Consider the following 17,709-nt stretch of genomic DNA (forward strand, 5'->3'; position numbering starts at 1 on the left):
TGTCTTAACTTATTTTGATGAGTTAAAGTAATGTAAAAACATAATATGTTGTTGTAACTTATTGATCATAATTTTTTTAACAGTGAATATTGTCACTTTCACATTTGTTTATTCACTGTAAAAAAAAATGTCTAACCTCCCCAACTCAAAATTTTCTAGTGACTGGTCACATCAAAATTTTTCAATTGGCCCAAGTGAAATTCTGTACATTTAATTTTATAATTTACTGAATTTCACTTGGGCCAATTGAAAATGTAGATGTGACCAGTCACTAGAAAATTTTGAATTGGGGAGGTTAGACATTTTTTACAGTGTTGTTGCTCCAGCAAAGATAATATCGTAATCGATCAATCGCTTGTATCGGAGCAACACAAAACAGTTGTGTTTTGTCCCATGGGTTTGATTGAACGAATCAAATGTTGATTCAATGATTCACTCATTACAGACACAGTCACTTGTGGCCACCTACTGGTGATGTAACACAGAAAAGAGCACAAAAAAAATTTAGTAAATTTGTATATTGCTGGGCTTATGGAGTAAATTATAAAAACAATAATACATTTGATGAAGTTTGATTTTAGGGACATTTTTGTTTGTTTTAAAAAGTTGTTTTTTTGTATGATTCTTGCTTCAAAAATATACCTCAAATTTGAACATATCACAATTACATAGCCTATCACAGGTACACAATTCTAGTTAAAAAAGAGTCAACTAAACATTGCAGAAACAGAGGTAGCCTATTTTTAGTGTTTTATTTGACAAACATAAACTTTGCTCTTTCATGTCAGAAAAGGACATGCAATCTGGGTACATGTGGAGGTCGTTCACAGTACAATGACATCAGTTTGTTACAGTACATTCTTGTGCAAATACTCCTCTCACTATCTTCAGGGGCCTTTGTCATTAGAACTGGGTTTTCAGAGAACTCAGACCATCCTGAAAAAGATGTGTGCAACTGTGCACGTTCTCTTACCGGCACTGTGCCTAGGATCGATATTACTGGTCACTACTAAGGCCTTCTGTATGCCCTCGTAGCTTTTCAAATACAGTACTTTATATCAAATATCACATGAATACAATTATTTTATACATATAGCTCTCAAAATGGTCTACATGCTCTATACAGCCTTTTAATTACAATGCTTGTAGAATTAAAGTTTGGGGCAAGTCAAATACAAACCCCAATATGTTAATGACCACTAAATAAGGTTATTAAATGCCTTGAACATAAAACATCTAAAGTAAAACCAATGTAACTTTTCAAGTCAGACTTCTCCGCATGCTCTGCACAGTAAGTACTGTGCTACACAGGCTACTGTTCAAAAATTAAAGTGCTTGCAACATAGCCTACACACACACATAAAATGCTATGGCCATAAAATAGTATGTAGGTTGACTCATAAATGAATATTTTCCAGTCTTCCACTCCGCTATGAATGAACAGGCTCATTAAAAGAACAATGACCATTCCTGGGGATAGAAAATATAATCAGTTTTCATAAAGAGCAGTTTTAGGACTTGATGAAAGGAGATGGACGGCAGCAGTGACGTACCTGCATAATCCTGTAGTGCACTCTATGCTGTCATGGCAGTAAGCTCCGTATGGTTTGAACCCCATGATTCGCCACAAAGGGGACATCCGAATCTTGCGGTGCAGTATATGTGATGACTGAAGATCTGATCGCACCTCAGAAGTCACTAATGGCACGGCGGATACCTAACATTTCACATAATAATAACTTAATTTAACTTTTTACATTTTATTAACGGATCAATTACAGTTTACAACAAGGCCTCATTTGTTAACATCAAATTATAGGATCAATAAGTTATGACAACATGCTTTTACATTGCTAGTAATTTTTTTTTATAAGATACAAGATTCAACTCATTTTTAGAAGTCAGTTTAATCAAATTTAAGTTGAAATGACTTAAATATTTAAGTTGATAGTACTTAAAATTTAAGGCAGCAACTTTTTTACAGTGACAATAGCTAATAATGAGCAATATTGTACAGCATTTATTAATCTGTGTTAATTAAAATAGTATTGTTCATTGATCATGTTATTTCAATGTTAACATATGTTGAAGTACTTAGATTAATAAATGGAAAATATTGCTGTATTTCTAAAATGTAATGTTTAATTCAGTGTGTTACACTGTAAAAAGTGAACAGTTGGATCAACTTAAAAAAATTACTTCAATTGGTAACACCTAAAGAATTTAAGTTTTCTCAACTTAAATTATCGTGTTTTACGTGATAATTTAAGTTGAGAAAACGTAATTTCTTTAGGTGTTACCAATTGAAGTAATTTTTTTAAGTTGATCCAACTGTTCACTTTTTACAGTGTACTTGTTTCATTATAATTATTTATTACAGTTTTTTTTTTGACAAAAACATTGTCATGCCTGCCAACCTGTTATCATGTTTTTGCTGTCTTTGAAAAAAAGTTGTTGGAAAGAGGTGTAAACCTACCTGATACATCAGCACTAGCAAGATCAGTGTGCAAAATCCAAATTTTGCCAGGTTAAAGTGATGCAGAGTCATTCTGGTGGTATTTTCCCCTTCAAAACTACTGTATGTCAGTGTGTCCAGGAGATTTGCTTAAGCTTTGCAATGACCATGTGTATTTATAACCCTGCAACATTGATCTTACCACCCCACCCTCTCTGTCTATCTTTCTCTTCTGCTCTCTTACTATGCTAAAGGCCATGCATGGCCAAGATAAAATCACGTGTTTAGCACATATTTGAGAGCTTACATAAGCTTAGGCATTAATAGCTGCTGGGATTGATGGGAGTAAAAAAATTACGTTCTGACCTAAATGTTTTTTTTTTTTTTTTTTTTTTTTGATTTACAGTAGCATGCTTTTTACATCATTAGATTGTTTTAATAATTAAATAAAGGGAAAAAAGCTGTATCCAACAAATTACAATTACATGCACCAGATCTCATATTGGGATTTTCACATAGGAACTTATTTCATAATGGAGAATACACAAAGATTGCTTATCTCTTTTTTATACCTTTAACATCATTTTTCAAGAGACAAGTATGTTCCCATCCATCTCTCTAAATCAATAGGTCATCAAGTTCCCTCAGATAACATGTGGCCTGTTGAGAATCTTGCATGCCGTTGCATCAGTCATTTCAATTTAAATATAGGCCTAATTAATTTAATAGGCCTAATTAATGTATGAACATGAAACATTGCACAGACAGAATAATTCAACTGAAATGAAAAAGTTGCAACAGTGCCTATTTTGCTTTGTCTTGTAATTAATTATTATGCATGCATTTTTTATGCAGTTTTCATTTGTCACACCACATGACCATTTAAAATGTAGCTACACTATGATCAATAACAGGACCTAAAATAAACATTTCTCTTAAACATTCATATAAACTTTAAATGTAACTTTAAATTGATTAAATTATTTAAAAAAAAAAAAAAGTCTATTAATAGGCTATTATTCGTCAATAATAGCATAATGCTGAATGACCTGCTTAACTTAACACACTGCTAAGCGGTGAAAGTTCACACTGTGCTCCAAATGACAGAACAGTGTGATCCAGTCAGTCTGTGTATTCAATAGCCACAAACTGGAAAGAAACTGGAAAGTTCTAAAAAAAAATGTTTGTTTTGAAAATCTGTGGCCTATTAATTATTTGTGAAAGTACACTATGAAATCATGTTTTTATAGAGAAAAGTCTTGATGCCGTTTAGAGAAATAAAACAAAGTCCATGCGGTTCATTACAACACATTAGGTCAGTCCATTAGGTCAGTAACACGTAATTGTAGTAACAAATAACTCCGTGAGCAAGCGTGGGTCGCCTCAGTATGTCTGTACTGTCTCACCTATAGAGGGCAACATTGAGCCACTCATTGATCGCCTGTGTGTGTGTGTGTGTGTACTGTCCATGTATTCTTATTCGTGTAATTTTGTAATTTGGATTTAAAGCAACAAACATCCTACATATTATGGATATTATATATTTTAAAAGAATATAGGCTATTTTGTATAGGCCTAATTTAGGCTATAGTTTCCAGACACTTAAAGGGATAGTTCACCCAAAAACGAAAATGTTGTCATCATTTACTCACCCTCATGTTGTTCCAAACCTGCATGAGTTTCTTTCTTCTGGTGAACACAAAAGAAGATATTTTGAAGAATGTTGGTAACAAGACAGTTGATGGCACACATTGACTTCCATATAGGAAAACAATAGGCTACTATGGAAGTCAATGAGTGCCGTCAACTGTCGTGTTACCAACATTCTTCAAAATATCTTCTTTTGTGTTCACCAGAAGAAACTCATACAGGTTTGGAACTAGGACTACTCATACAGGTTTGGAACTAGGACTACTCATACAGGTTTGGAACTAGGACTACTCATACAGGTTTGGTTCCCTTTAATTACATTATTTACAATTAAATTAATTATAGTAGCATAATTAAAGTTTATAGCAATTACGCATATTTATAGCCGTTATAGTTATAGAATAATATTATTATAGAATAAAATTATTACAATATTATAGAATACATGTAATACACTTTACATTTATATGAAATGCAATTAGCTAAACTTGAGCTTTTTTTATTTTGCTTTTTACTCACAAGTAAGCTTCATAATTGCATCTTTTTATGTTATTTCATAATTACTTTATTGTCTTTGAAATACGATTAAAGTGTACTGCCGAATGTAATGACAAGGATTTTATGGTAAACTAGAATATAGGCTACTTTTAATGTTATTTCTATTGACATTTGCATGTCAAACATTTAAATATATTTGTAATTACACATTTGTAATGATTAAGTTGCCAATTAGTAGGCTATTTATAATTAAAAAAACATTGATGAAATACTAACTTTAAATGTAAAATAAAATAACACTGCAGTTAAAATTGTAATCAAGAGCATTGCTTTGGTAGGCCTCTGACCTCTGACACGCTTGGCAAAAGTTCTGCTACTGGACCATTTAATGACAACGGATCTATTTATTTATTCACGTGAAAATTCTCACCACAAACAACATATCAAACCTCATTAAACGACAAATTAAACCCAATGTACAATTTAAATCGATTACTGGACTTCGTAATGTTATTGTACATACATCTAAATCTGATTTATGATTTAGCATTCAAACAGTCTTTTAAGTTGGTACACTTAAGAGGACTTTTATTTCATTGATACTTTTATTGGACTTTAATTTATTTCATTTTATTTGATATTTTCTTCAAGTGCACATTCAATACACCTAAGATTACAATAAAAATCACACCTTTTCACAAGGGATTAAATAACCTAAACATTAAATTTAATTACAAAATGTATAAACTTACGAAAATAAATAAGAAATAATCAATACATTAAAAATAAATTAAAATAAAAACACCAGAAAGCGTCTCAAGGTTGCACATAACAGGTGTTATATCTATACTTTTTTTTTTGTCTGAGGTAGATAAAAGCTAGATTTTGGACAGTAGTGACAGAGGCCAACTTTCAGAGACACTCTTAATCGAATGCTGAAGTCTACACACACACACGATCTTGTGTCTCGGCACTCGGCTGTGCATGTCTTAATTAGTACGTCATTGGCATCGGCGCTTGAGATAGCAAACAAGGTAATTGTTTACTAGTTTCACTTTAACCAAAGTACAGGCAATATACGGCATGTTAAAATTATAAATATATTCTGAAATAGTTCAACTTGATACCATTAAGCCACGGTTCTTAGGTTTATGAAAATTACAGCTGGTTAGCAAGCAGCCCTTATAGCTATCCTGCTAACCAGCCTTATGAGTATTTTTGTACATTTGTCATAGTTCTCCACTGCTGCGAGCTTGAATCAGATTAGGAAGAGTGGTACATGCGCTTTTTTTCTACTCCATTTTGCTGCCATTTACCATATTACCAGCATATTACTCATGCTTCTTTTGCAAGCTGGTTGGCTAAGCTAAAATGACCCATATTTGAAGTTTGCTGATGTCATTAGCTCTGGTTTAGTAACTCAGATGGTAAACCTTTAATCTAATCTGCTAGATATGTAGATATGGTGGAAATAAGTCTTTGCTTTTAATTTTAAAGGCAGAAGTTCAACAATACCTAAAAACAAGATTAAGTTTGAAAAATTAGAAAGTTGGTAATATTTGCTAACAGTTTAGTGTTTTATTCAACTTTATTTCGGTCTTTTGTTTTTGTTTATAATAATGTACCCTTGTCTGTACTTTTAAAACCAATCCAAAATTAGAAAAAAAAAAAGGAAAAAGTATGCTAAAGAGAATTCATAGTAAAGATTTGAAATTCATTTTCTGCATAGGTTTGCTGGTAATAAATAAATTCTTAATATTATTATTAAATTCTTGATGACTATTATAAATTCTATATTCAGAGTACATCCGCTTTTTATTACTCATAGTCCAGAATCCTAATAAATGGAATTAAAAAGTCGTAATGTAAATATGCTGTTACTATTCAGTCTAGAAGTGCAAGGTAAACATTAATAGTAGGGTGGAACCTGTCAAGCTTTAACTTAAATGGAGTCTCTTGTGCTCAGGTCAAAGGACATTTCTATGTCCTCCACAGTCCGGAGGAACGATGGACAACACAGGCTATTGCAGTGAGAGCTTCAACAGCCTGCAGAGCGGAACCAGCGATGAGGACATGGTGGAGATCGCAGGAGCCACGCTGGACTTTTCCAGCACAGATGACGTACCTCCTCTAGACCGGGACTATAGCTCCGGTGAGTGCCAGATCTACCCAAACTCAAGTGTTGCGTTTATAGTCAAATGAGACAAAGGGGATCGAAAATAGCCACAGTGACAATGATGATGTGGAGAGGTGACAATATATGTCATATTCTTTCTCCATTGTAGTTGCCATCCTTATTCGTTTTCATTATTTTCTTCATTTTTATTGTCATTCATGAGATTCCCATAGTTTTTTCTCTTTCTCTCATCATTTGATATAGGTTTTGGGGGCAAATGTGTAATGAATAGGTCTCTGGTGTTTGTGTGTCTGTGAGAAAATAGTGGTGAGAATTCGCTGAGGTCACAACTTTGGTATTTGCCGCCCCCCCCCCCCACCCCCTCACATAAATCCTTTTATCAAAGAGATCAAAGTGTCCCCTCTAGTTTTTTCTATTGTAGCTAGTTTCATATTTTTACCGGTGTCAGGTTTTTACATCCATTTGTTTCCCTTGAACTTCCTCAGCGTTTGATATTAGTTGCTTTGTAGTGTCTGTAGCGTGATTTGCTACTTCCACACATTTTATGTTTTTTTTTTTTTTTTTCACAAACACTAACATTTTGTGATTATTGCAACAAAAATGGGTTACTTTTATGTTGGTTGTACTCTTTGTCTCCTTATGCACACATCATGGCGTAGTAATTAATATAAAATTAAGCTTTGTTTTCTAGAAGGTAGATAATTATTAACCATAGCTAGTTTTATTGCTGTGTTTTTTGTTGAGTAAGTTTATTTCCTGTTCTTGGTACTAGTAAAATCATTCTTATGAAAGTCACATGAAGAACCGTGAACACTGGAACAGGAATGTGCACCACCTATGACTTACACTGCATAATAATAATATGTAAATGTTAATGCATAATCTGCTCACAATAATCTGCTGCATTGAAATTTTATATATAATATTTAAAAATACTTACTAGTAGTAGTAGTGATATATTTAATAAATAATAATAAATGATTAAAATATACATCGGAAATGAAGTGACTGGAGCCACTGTGCACAACCGTTCAAAAGTTTGGGGTCAAATTTCTTTTTTAATACCTTTATTTAGCAGGGATGCATTAAATTGTTCAAAAGTGACTGTAAAGACATTTGTAATGCTATACAGAAGATTTCCATATTGAATAAATGCTGTTCTTTTGAACTTTCTATTCATTAAATAATCTTGAAAAAAAATGATCACAGTTTCTTTCCACAGAGATATTAAGCAGCACAACTGTTTTCAATAATAAGAAATGTTTCTTGAGCATCAAATCAGCAAATTAGAATGACTTTCTAAGGATCATGTGACACTGAAGACTGGAGTTTGATGCTGAAAATTCAGCTTTGATATATTTTAAAATCACATTTTAAAATGTATTAGAATAGAAAACTGTTATTTTAAATTGTCATAATATTTCACAATATTATGACTGTTTTTACTGTTTTTTTTTTATCAAATAAATGCAGTCTCGGTTATCATAAGAGACCTCTTTCAAAAACATACAAAAATCTTTTGAATGTCCATTGATGTACATAAGAGAGTTGATTTTGATGACATTATCCCAGCCCTTGACTTCTGACAATCCAGGTCTTCAGGCCCCTCTGGTCTTTTTGGTAGAAAATGTTTCAGATAAAGGGCTCTTGTGATCATTTGTGGTATTACACCTAAGGCCTTTAACTGTCACAACTTGTTATTTATTAGCACTTTTAACCTGCATGTATATATCTTTTTTTGTTTATCTGTGCAGGTGGTTCATATGGAGCTGGGCCTAATGGGGTTCCTAAACTGATGGATTTACTAGATGAGCCAGTGCCTGGGGTCGGCACATATGAAGATTTCAACACTATCGATTGGGTCCGGGAGAAATCTAAGGACCGAGATCGCCACAGAGAGGTGACAATACTCAGTTGAATCTTTCTGACTTTTTAAACATCATCTTTAATGCTCGGGAAGACATTAATTGTGCATGTTATGTATCCCGACCAATTAAAAACACTTGAGCTGTATTATAAGCTTGTCACACCATTTTCATTCATTTGGCCAGAGTAGAACTGCCTATTCGGATGAGACTAGTTTTCTAAACGACGTTTGAGTTACAATTCTTATCACTCGACGTCTGTGATGTCATGTACCGATTCGGATGGGACTAACATCTCCATGTTTATTACAGAAGTGGGAGTGTGTGTTTTCTATATGTGGCCATAACAGAAGCTCATGTGCTGTGTCTTTTAATTTGTTATTTGTTGATATGATTTTAATTTATTATAAATAAAAAAAAACATTTAAGTAAAATGAATAGCAGTGGGTATTTATAAGAAATAAGTGAGCAGAGAAATATTTTACTCTTTGCATTCGGACGGGATTGGATTTCTCAGAGGACCGTTGAGTTTGCCGAAAAACAGCAGGTCATTTGCCCTGGAATTTTTATTGAGGTTGTGTGAGAAAAACACAGACTTAGCAGATTCAGACAGGATTAAAATCGCAAAGTACGTCTTTGAAACACAAATTTCTCTAACGGCGCCCTGAAAAACTAGTCCCGTCTAAAAAGGGCTTTAGTTGGGTTTTAAAAGACGTCATATTCAGTAACATCAGGCTGACTGTACTGACACTATCACATGAGAACAGAACTTGAACAATGGATTGGCCTGGATGATGACACTATTGTCTTCTGTAGAGCTGCTTTATAACTGAATCGAATTTGTTTCATAATTTACAAATTTTACAACAGCGACAGTTATGTGTATTGGTTATTGAGTGTATCGGTTATATATGTGTATAACAGTTATTGAACTAAACTGAGCGAACACTGAACTGAAATGACACTATTGTCTTCTGTAGAGCTGCTGTACAGCAGAATTTGAGTTTGTCTCATAATTAAAGTTTGCATCATTGATTGTTATTTTCCTGTTTATTACGGTAAAGCTTATTTGAAACAATCTGTATTATATAAAGCGCTATATAAATAAAGGTAACTTGACTGTCTGTGATCTTCTATTTCTCTTCATGATAGATTGCTACCAAGAGTAAAGAGTCAACCTGGGCGTTGCTGAAAAGCATCAGTGACGCCTTCTCCGGCTGGCTTCTCATGCTGCTCGTGGGACTGATGTCAGGTTGGTTCATCTCTATAATATTAAAGCAGAAGTATCATGAGGAGTGATTATAGAGCAAACACCTGGCCTTACCTTGTTGTTTTATAGCATGTGCTGTTCTATTTGATTCCAGGTGCCCTGGCTGGTGGGATCGACATCTCTGCCCACTGGATGACTGATCTGAAGGAGGGAGTGTGTCTGAACGGCTTCTGGTTTAATCATGAGCACTGCTGCTGGAACTCCAATGAGACGACCTTCCAGGAGAGAGACAAATGCCCTCAATGGAAAAGCTGGGCAGAGCTCATCGTCGGCAGCAATGACGGCCCTTTCGCCTACATCATGAATTACCTGATGTATGTGTGCTGGGCGCTGCTTTTCTCCTTCCTGGCAGTGTCTTTAGTCAGAGCCTTTGCCCCGTATGCCTGTGGCTCTGGAATACCTGAGGTAAGCTTAAGAATTTTAGTGCCTGTATAATATTTAATATTAGAAAATCACATGTGAATATCACAGTTTTTGTTTGACCCTCTAGATCAAGACCATCTTGAGTGGGTTTATCATCAGGGGCTACCTGGGTAAATGGACTCTTATGATTAAAACCATCACCCTAGTGCTGGCTGTGTCATCTGGACTCAGTCTGGGCAAAGAAGGGCCTCTAGTCCATGTGGCCTGTTGCTGTGGAAACATCCTGTGCCACCTCTTCACCAAGTACCGCAAGAATGAGGCAAAGAGACGAGAGGTATGATGAGTAAATGTGATTGATTGCCTTTTTACCCATTAGAAATCCCAATTATATTATTATTATTCAATATGAATAAAGTAACAATAGATCATTTAGTTTTTTCATGATCAATTAATTTCCACCCATTCTATGTCTGAGAAATAAACATTTGGCTTTAAAGCAATAGTTCACCCAAAAATGAAAATTATCCCATAATTGACACAGTCGGAGTTATATGTAAAAATATCCTGCCTCTTCCAAGCTTTATAATGGGAGTGAATAGAGCCTGAGGTTTTAAAGCCCAAAAAAGTGCATCCATCCATCATAAAAGTAATCCGTACGACTCAAGGGGGTTAATAAAGGCCTTCTGAAGCGAAGCGATGTGTTTTTTGTGCAAAAAAATCCATATTTATAACTTTATATACTATAATCACAGCCGTACATTAGTCGAGTTCCGGTGGAAGAGTGACTTCTGACTCGATGCATAACGTATTGACAAACACAGAAGCGCAGAGGATAGAGCAAAACAAAACACCGGTCACAAATTAGAAGTCTAAAACAAGAATTGTTATAGAGAAATATTGGAAGAGCTTGAGTTTGTTGCCTAGCCCTTTTTGTTTGAACTGCTAAAAGTTTTAAATATGGGTATTTGTCTTAAAAAACCCACCGCTTCGCTTCAGAAGGCCTTTATTAACCCCCTGGAGTCGTACGGATTACTTTTATGATGGATGGATGCACTTTTATGGGCTTCAAAATCTCACTCCCATTAAAAAGCTTGGAAGAGCCAGGATGTTTTTAACTGTGTTTGGCTGAAAGAAGAAACTCATATACACCTAGGATGGCTTGAGGGTGATCAAATTATGGGATCATTTTCAACTATCCCTTTAAGAAACACCCTTGTCTGTCATATCCAATATAATATGAATTTCCCGTATTCCTCTGTGTGACTAAAGACTATGATCCCTGTTTTTAATTTCTAACTCCCATCTGTCACTCCCTATAAATATGTGTTGTTACATTTTTGTGGCTTGCCGCTAAGGACATTCTAGTTGCCTGTTTTTGTGGTTTTCTGTTTTAAACGTGACTCGTTGTGAGAATGTTTTTAATCGACATCATGAAGATGAGACCAAACATAAGATCACGTTTTATTTTGACATCTGAGGCCTTTGTTGATCCAAGCCTTTTCAGTGATAAGCTTGGTCTGTTGCTTGACTTCTCTCGTTCTCTGTGTGTCTGTGTGTTGATTAGGTATTGTCCGCCGCAGCAGCCGTTGGGGTGTCAGTAGCTTTCGGCGCTCCGATCGGTGGCGTTCTCTTCAGTCTGGAAGAGGCAAGCATGCTCCTAACAAATTTCTGTTTTCATACTCTCAGCATTATCTAGTGTCATTTGAATGACCAGTCCCGCTCTCTCTTTTTCCTGTAGGTGAGTTATTATTTCCCCCTGAAGACGCTGTGGCGCTCTTTCTTTGCTGCGTTGGTGGCGGCCTTCACCCTTCGCTCCATCAACCCGTTTGGGAACAGCAGGCTGGTGCTCTTCTATGTGGAGTTCCACTCCCCTTGGCATTTGCTGGAGCTCATACCCTTCATCCTGTTGGGTATTTTCGGGGGGATCTGGGGAGCTTTCTTCATCCGCGCGAACATTGCGTGGTGCCGCCGGCGCAAGACGACTCGGCTGGGTCACTACCCTGTGCTGGAGGTGCTGGTTGTTACTGCGGTCACTGCTCTGCTGGCGTTCCCCAACAGCTACACCCGGATGAGCACCAGCGAGCTGATCTCTGAGCTGTTCAACGACTGTGGTCTGCTGGACTCCTCACAGCTGTGTAACTACGCCAACGTGAGCGTCACCAAGAGCAGCAGCGACGCTCTGCCCGACAGGCCCGCGGGACATGATGTGTACACAGCCATGTGGCAGCTCTCACTCGCCCTGATCTTCAAGATGCTCATCACCGTCGTGACCTTCGGCATGAAGGTACTGGGGCTTCCGTTCTTACATCCATCATCCATCCTGTCTTCCTTTCTTACATCCATCATCCATCCTGTCTTCCTTTCTTACATCCATCATCCATCCCGTCTTCCTTTCTTACATTCATCATCCATTCATCCTTCTTTTCTTTCTTACATCTGTCCATCCTTTCTATCTTCCATCATTCATCCTTTCTTCCATCATTCATCCATCATATCTTCCTTTCTTCCATCCATTCATCTATCCATGCCTCCTTCCTTTTATACATCCTGTCTTCCTTCCATTCATTATATCTTCCTTTTTCCATCCCTCCATCCATCATAAATTTCTTCTTCCTTCCAACCATTTCTTTCTTTCTGTCTTTTTTTCCCGTTCTTCCTTCTGTACATCCATTTCTTTCTTTCTGTCTTTTTTCCCGTTCTTCCTTCTGTACATCCATTTCTTTCTTTCTGTCTTTTTTCCCGTTCTTCCTTCTGTACATCCATCCATTTTTTCTTTCTTTCTTCATCCATCCATCCATCCATCCACCCTATCTTCCTTTCTTCCATTCATTTCTTTATTTGTCCTTTACCATTATTTATTCCATCAATTCATCCCATTCTTTCTGTCTTTTTTCTGTTCTTCCTTCTTTCCTTCATCAGTCCATCATTTCTTCCATCTATCCATTTCTTTGTTTCTGTCCTTCTTTTTTTGCATTCTTTCTTCTATCCATCTTTCCTTCATTTGTTTCTTCATTCTTCTATTTCTTTTTCTTCATCCATCCATCCAGTCTTTCTTTTTCCATCCATTTCTTTATTTCTGTCCTTCTTTTTGCCATTCATTAATTCTTTCTTCCTTCCTTCCATCATCCATTTCTTTCTTTCTCTTTTTCTTCATCCATCCATCACTTCTTCCATCTATCCATTTCTTTATTTCTGTCCTTCTTTTTTCCATTCTTTCTTTCTTCCATCCATCTTTCCTTCATTTGTTTCTTCCATTTCTTTTTCTTTCTTCATCTTTTTTCATCCATTTCTTTATTTCTGTCCTACTTTTTACCATTCTTCCTTCCTTCCTTCCTTCCTTCCTTCAATCCATTTCTTTCTTTCTTTTCTTTCTTTCTTTCTTTTTTCTTTCTTCCATCCATTTCTTTCTTTCTTTTTAGCGCAATTTTCCTACGGACAAAATTGCGATTGTTAACTCATGATTTCTGTTCTGTCTGTGCGCACCAATCTTGCACTTCTATCTCCTCCTCAACCAGACCACCTAGAGACTTCGGGTTTTCGGCATTATGTTAAGGAAGGTCTAATCTCGGGAACGCACAAAAAAAAAAAAAAAAAAAAAAAAAACATAAAAAGATTTACTATCTCTTAGTGTTGTGATCCCATGACGTCAGAAAATTGCGCTAAAACACTCACTGAGTTTTTATTACTTGTTTCTTTCTTCCATCCATTTCTTTCTTTCTTTCTTTCTTTTTCTTTCTTCATCCATTCTATCTTCCCTTCTTCCATTATCCATCCCTCCCTCCCTCCGTCTCCCAAGGTCTTGACACACTTTCCATTTCCTTTTTGAATAGTTTGTTTACACAGGCGGTTGTCTGTAGTGTCTTCTCCTGTGTGTTCCTCCAGGTGCCCTCTGGTCTCTTCATCCCCAGTATGGCTGTGGGAGCGATCGCAGGAAGGCTGCTCGGTGTGGGTATGGAGCAGCTGGCATATTACCACCACGACTGGGTAATCTTTAGAGGCTGGTGCTCACCTGGAGCGGACTGCATCACTCCAGGCCTTTATGCTATGGTGGGCGCTACTGCCTGCTTGGGTAAGAATCTTTTCAATTCTATTTAAACTGTATTCTGTCAAAAATGTGCCGTTAGTGGCTTGTCCAGGTGCCTTTTTTCCAGGCCTGTCTTTCTTTCATAGGCGGTGTGACTCGTATGACCGTCTCTCTGGTGGTCATCATGTTTGAGCTAACGGGCGGTCTGGAATACATCGTACCTCTCATGGCTGCCACCATGACTAGTAAATGGGTGGCAGATGCTCTGGGTCGAGAGGGCATCTATGAGGCTCACATCCGTCTCAACGGCTACCCCTTCCTGGAGTCTAAGGAGGAGTTCAGCCACAAGACACTGGCCATGGATGTGATGCGACCTCGCCGTAGCGACCCCCCACTCTCCGTGATTACACAGGACGGGATGAGCGTGGAGGAAGTAGAGTCGCTCATTGCTGAAACGTCATACAGCGGCTTCCCTGTGGTCGTCTCACACGAGTCTCAGAGACTTGTGGGCTTTGTGCAGCGCAGGGATCTGGTCATCTCTATCGGTAAGAGATTACAGCTTTAGGGGGATTTTATATAATGATCTTTCTTTCGCAGTTTTCAGACCACATTGTACATTGTTTGTCTTGTTCTGAAACAGGGACTTACATTTTTACAATGTTGTAGTTTTTTATGGGTTCATTTAATTTTCGCAAGGCAAGTCACATCATGACTGTCCTCAAGTTGGTCAGAGTGCACTGTTTAAATGTCAGGATTCTGCTCATAGTGGCATCCATCAAGATGGATTAACAAGCTCCATGGGCTTTCTTTACACTCACTTTTACGAATGTATATAAGCCTTCATTCCCACTCTAACTGATAACATGTATATAATCAGCATTCTACTAATTAAGCAATTCTAGTAAATAATGTGCTTATCGACAGAATCAGACACTGCTGCTTTTTTTTTCAAACAATTATAGTCGTTGTTTTGCACATTTCATTGTATGGATAAAAACGTTGAAACATTCTTCTTCAGCAATTACACAGTAGAAAGTCCTACAGGTTAGGACAGATATGAGGGCCCTAGTTTAGTGAACTATCCCTTTCTATTACTGTATTATTATAGGGCTCATGTGAATTATAGGTCTCTCATGAGAAGGTTTATTATTCTCCATTTCCCTCTGGCAGAAAATGCTCGTCAGCGGCAGGAAGGTGTGGTCAGCGCCTCCCGAATTTTCTTCACTGAATACACACCTCCACAGCCACCCAACAGCCCTCCCCCGTTGAAGCTTCGTGGTATCATGGATCTCAGCCCATTTACCGTAACAGACCACACTGCCATGGACATTGTGGTGGACATCTTTCGCAAGCTGGGTCTGCGCCAGTGTCTCGTCACTCACAACGGGTAAAAGCTTGGTTCGCTTAGCTTAGCTTTACAGTTCTGAAAACTATTTTCGAGTGTGTCCATGATTTACATACATCAGAAGATTCACGTTAGCTCAATATAATTATCTGTTCCTGTTTCCCACAGGCGTTTACTGGGCATCATCACCAAAAAAGACATTCTGAAACACATGGCCCAGATGGCCAACCGAGACCCTGACTCTATTCTCTTCAACTGAAGTGCCAAACTGGCTGTCATGAAACACCAGCTAGTTTGAAACAACCCACTGGGCAGAAAACACCAGTCTGGCCAAATGATTTGCACTACAGAACTGCCAGTACTGGATTTGCGTCCATTCACACTGTGAATCCATTTTTAGGGCCTCATTGGTGCAGGCGCTACAACTTCAGGATGGAGAACCTTCAGAAGTGTTCTATGCACTCCAGCAAATAGCTTAAGAGGTGGGACTGAGTGCAACCAAGTCTTGGTGTTTGCAAATAGCCACCCTATCTTAACATCAAAACATCAAAACATATCACATATACCACACAGGCAAGTGACGAAACAGTGGAAATCATAACATTTTGTAGCATTAATCTGTTTAAACATATACATTCACCTACCTTGGTTCGTCTATGTCTTCATCTTTAAGATTTTATGAGACATTTTTTTAGTGATATCAGTCATTGCATATTTTTCTTCCACTATGCGATGGATGTTAATCATCAGTTAAAACCTTTATTTGTTGTTTACATGTTCATGCACATTTTTTGTAATTTGAAGGAGCACTTGCAAGTATTCCAGCATCTAAAAGCTCTCGGGCTAAATGTTCTCAATTAATTTTTGAGTGTTAACAGTTTATGAGTCTGATGATTCATATTTTGTCAAGTCTTTGCTACATTTCCAGATTTCATAAGCAGCACTGTGCAGTTTCTGCCTAGCGATGATGCATTAAAAGACTCATTATGTATATGTTTTCATATTACATGCACTTTTCAAAATTACAACTTCATTTTTACACTACCATTTAATAGTTTGGGGTTGGTAAGATTTTTCATGTTTTTTTGAAAGCTGCCACTTATGCTCATCAAGGCTGCATTTAGTCAAAAATACAATAAAACAGTAGCATCGTGAAATACTATTGCAATACCTGTGATGACAGCTGAATTTTCATCATTACTCCTGTCTTCAGTGTCACATGATCCTTCAGAAATCATTATAATATGCTGATTTGCTGCTCAAGAAACATTTCTTATTATTATTAATGTTGAAAACAGTTGCTTAATATTTTTGTGGAAACCATGGTACATTTTTTTTATGTGATGACTATAATGTTAAAAAAACAGCATTAATTTGAAATGTAAATCTATTGTAACATTATACGTGTCACTTTTGATCAATTTAATGTATCCCTGTGAAATTGAAGTATTATATTATTTTTAAAAAATCGTACTGACCCCAAACTTATTAATAATAGTGCATGTGTTTATCAAACATTGTGCTCTTAAAACCACTGTTAAAACTACAGAGTATGTAGCATTTCCCTATGCAAGTGATTTTTGGACAATATGAAAATGCTATTAATGCAAATGCATTACATTATACCATTAAGTCAGTAATTAGAAGTCAGATTTGCCCTTTAATTCTGAATGGCTTCTGTCAGCACACTCTTTAATTACCCATTCATTAACATTTTCTGAGGCTTGACTTAATGGTGCCCAAGTTTTCTCCATTTACAAATGCTCTTTGTATGCATTGCATGTACCATTTATATTCCTATCACATGCATGTCCAAATGTAACCCGAGCATGCAAAATGTAGTCATCTGAATTGTGTAATTTCATGATATGCATACAAACCCAGATGTTTCCATTTTAATGTTAAAGCCTGCATCTATCTGGTTCAACCTCTTTTAATCATTTGAATTTCTCTGCTAGCCTACCAAACCACTATGTTAATTCACAGTGGGACATAAAATGAATGCTAAGACCTTTATAAACTGTACTTGAAACTCCTCCGATGGCTCAATTGGTTGGTTGGTTCTCAGTCCTTAAATAACTTCCACAGTATTTCCATTTTTT

At 36.6% G+C, this 17,709-nt stretch overlaps 2 protein-coding genes across 2 annotated transcripts; one reads left to right on the forward strand and one right to left on the reverse strand.

Moving 5' to 3' along the window:
- Window positions 1–1,000: 1,000 nt before the first annotated feature.
- Window positions 1,001–2,628, reverse strand: LOC307145146 (liver-expressed antimicrobial peptide 2). Its single transcript, XM_079848006.1, has 3 exons — window positions 2,477–2,628; window positions 1,554–1,717; window positions 1,001–1,470 (listed from the first exon to the last, which is right to left on the reverse strand). The coding sequence occupies exons 1-3, from the start codon at window positions 2,546–2,548 to the stop codon at window positions 1,431–1,433; spliced, it is 276 nt and encodes a 91-aa protein (XP_079704132.1). The 5' UTR covers window positions 2,549–2,628; the 3' UTR covers window positions 1,001–1,430.
- Window positions 2,629–5,565: 2,937 nt separating this feature from the next.
- Window positions 5,566–17,379, forward strand: clcn5a (chloride channel, voltage-sensitive 5a). The gene is made up of 12 exons (XM_079846976.1): window positions 5,566–5,637; window positions 6,570–6,755; window positions 8,495–8,640; window positions 9,758–9,857; window positions 9,970–10,280; window positions 10,366–10,572; window positions 11,803–11,883; window positions 11,977–12,522; window positions 14,121–14,307; window positions 14,409–14,807; window positions 15,433–15,649; window positions 15,776–17,379. The coding sequence occupies exons 2-12, from the start codon at window positions 6,611–6,613 to the stop codon at window positions 15,864–15,866; spliced, it is 2,430 nt and encodes an 809-aa protein (XP_079703102.1). The 5' UTR covers window positions 5,566–5,637; window positions 6,570–6,610; the 3' UTR covers window positions 15,867–17,379.
- Window positions 17,380–17,709: the final 330 nt, after the last annotated feature.

This window comes from Squalius cephalus (assembly GCF_949319135.1).
Source record: "Squalius cephalus genome assembly, chromosome: 17".
NCBI lineage: Eukaryota > Metazoa > Chordata > Actinopteri > Cypriniformes > Leuciscidae > Squalius > Squalius cephalus.

Bases quoted from the DNA above. Each gene is read 5' to 3' on its own strand.
- clcn5a (XM_079846976.1), top strand. From the start codon at position 6,611: ATGGACAACACAGGCTATTGCAGTGAGAGCTTCAACAGCCTGCAGAGC. The intron at 11,884-11,976 runs GCAAGCATGCTC...TTTTTCCTGTAG, and splicing joins TTCTCTTCAGTCTGGAAGAG to GTGAGTTATTATTTCCCCCT. The intron at 15,650-15,775 runs GTAAAAGCTTGG...TGTTTCCCACAG, and splicing joins TGTCTCGTCACTCACAACGG to GCGTTTACTGGGCATCATCA.
- LOC307145146 (XM_079848006.1), bottom strand. From the start codon at position 2,548: ATGACTCTGCATCACTTTAACCTGGCAAAATTTGGATTTTGCACACTG. The intron at 1,718-2,476 runs GTAGGTTTACAC...GTGAAATGTTAG, and splicing joins TGCTAGTGCTGATGTATCAG to GTATCCGCCGTGCCATTAGT. The intron at 1,471-1,553 runs GTACGTCACTGC...TTCTATCCCCAG, and splicing joins TGCACTACAGGATTATGCAG to GAATGGTCATTGTTCTTTTA.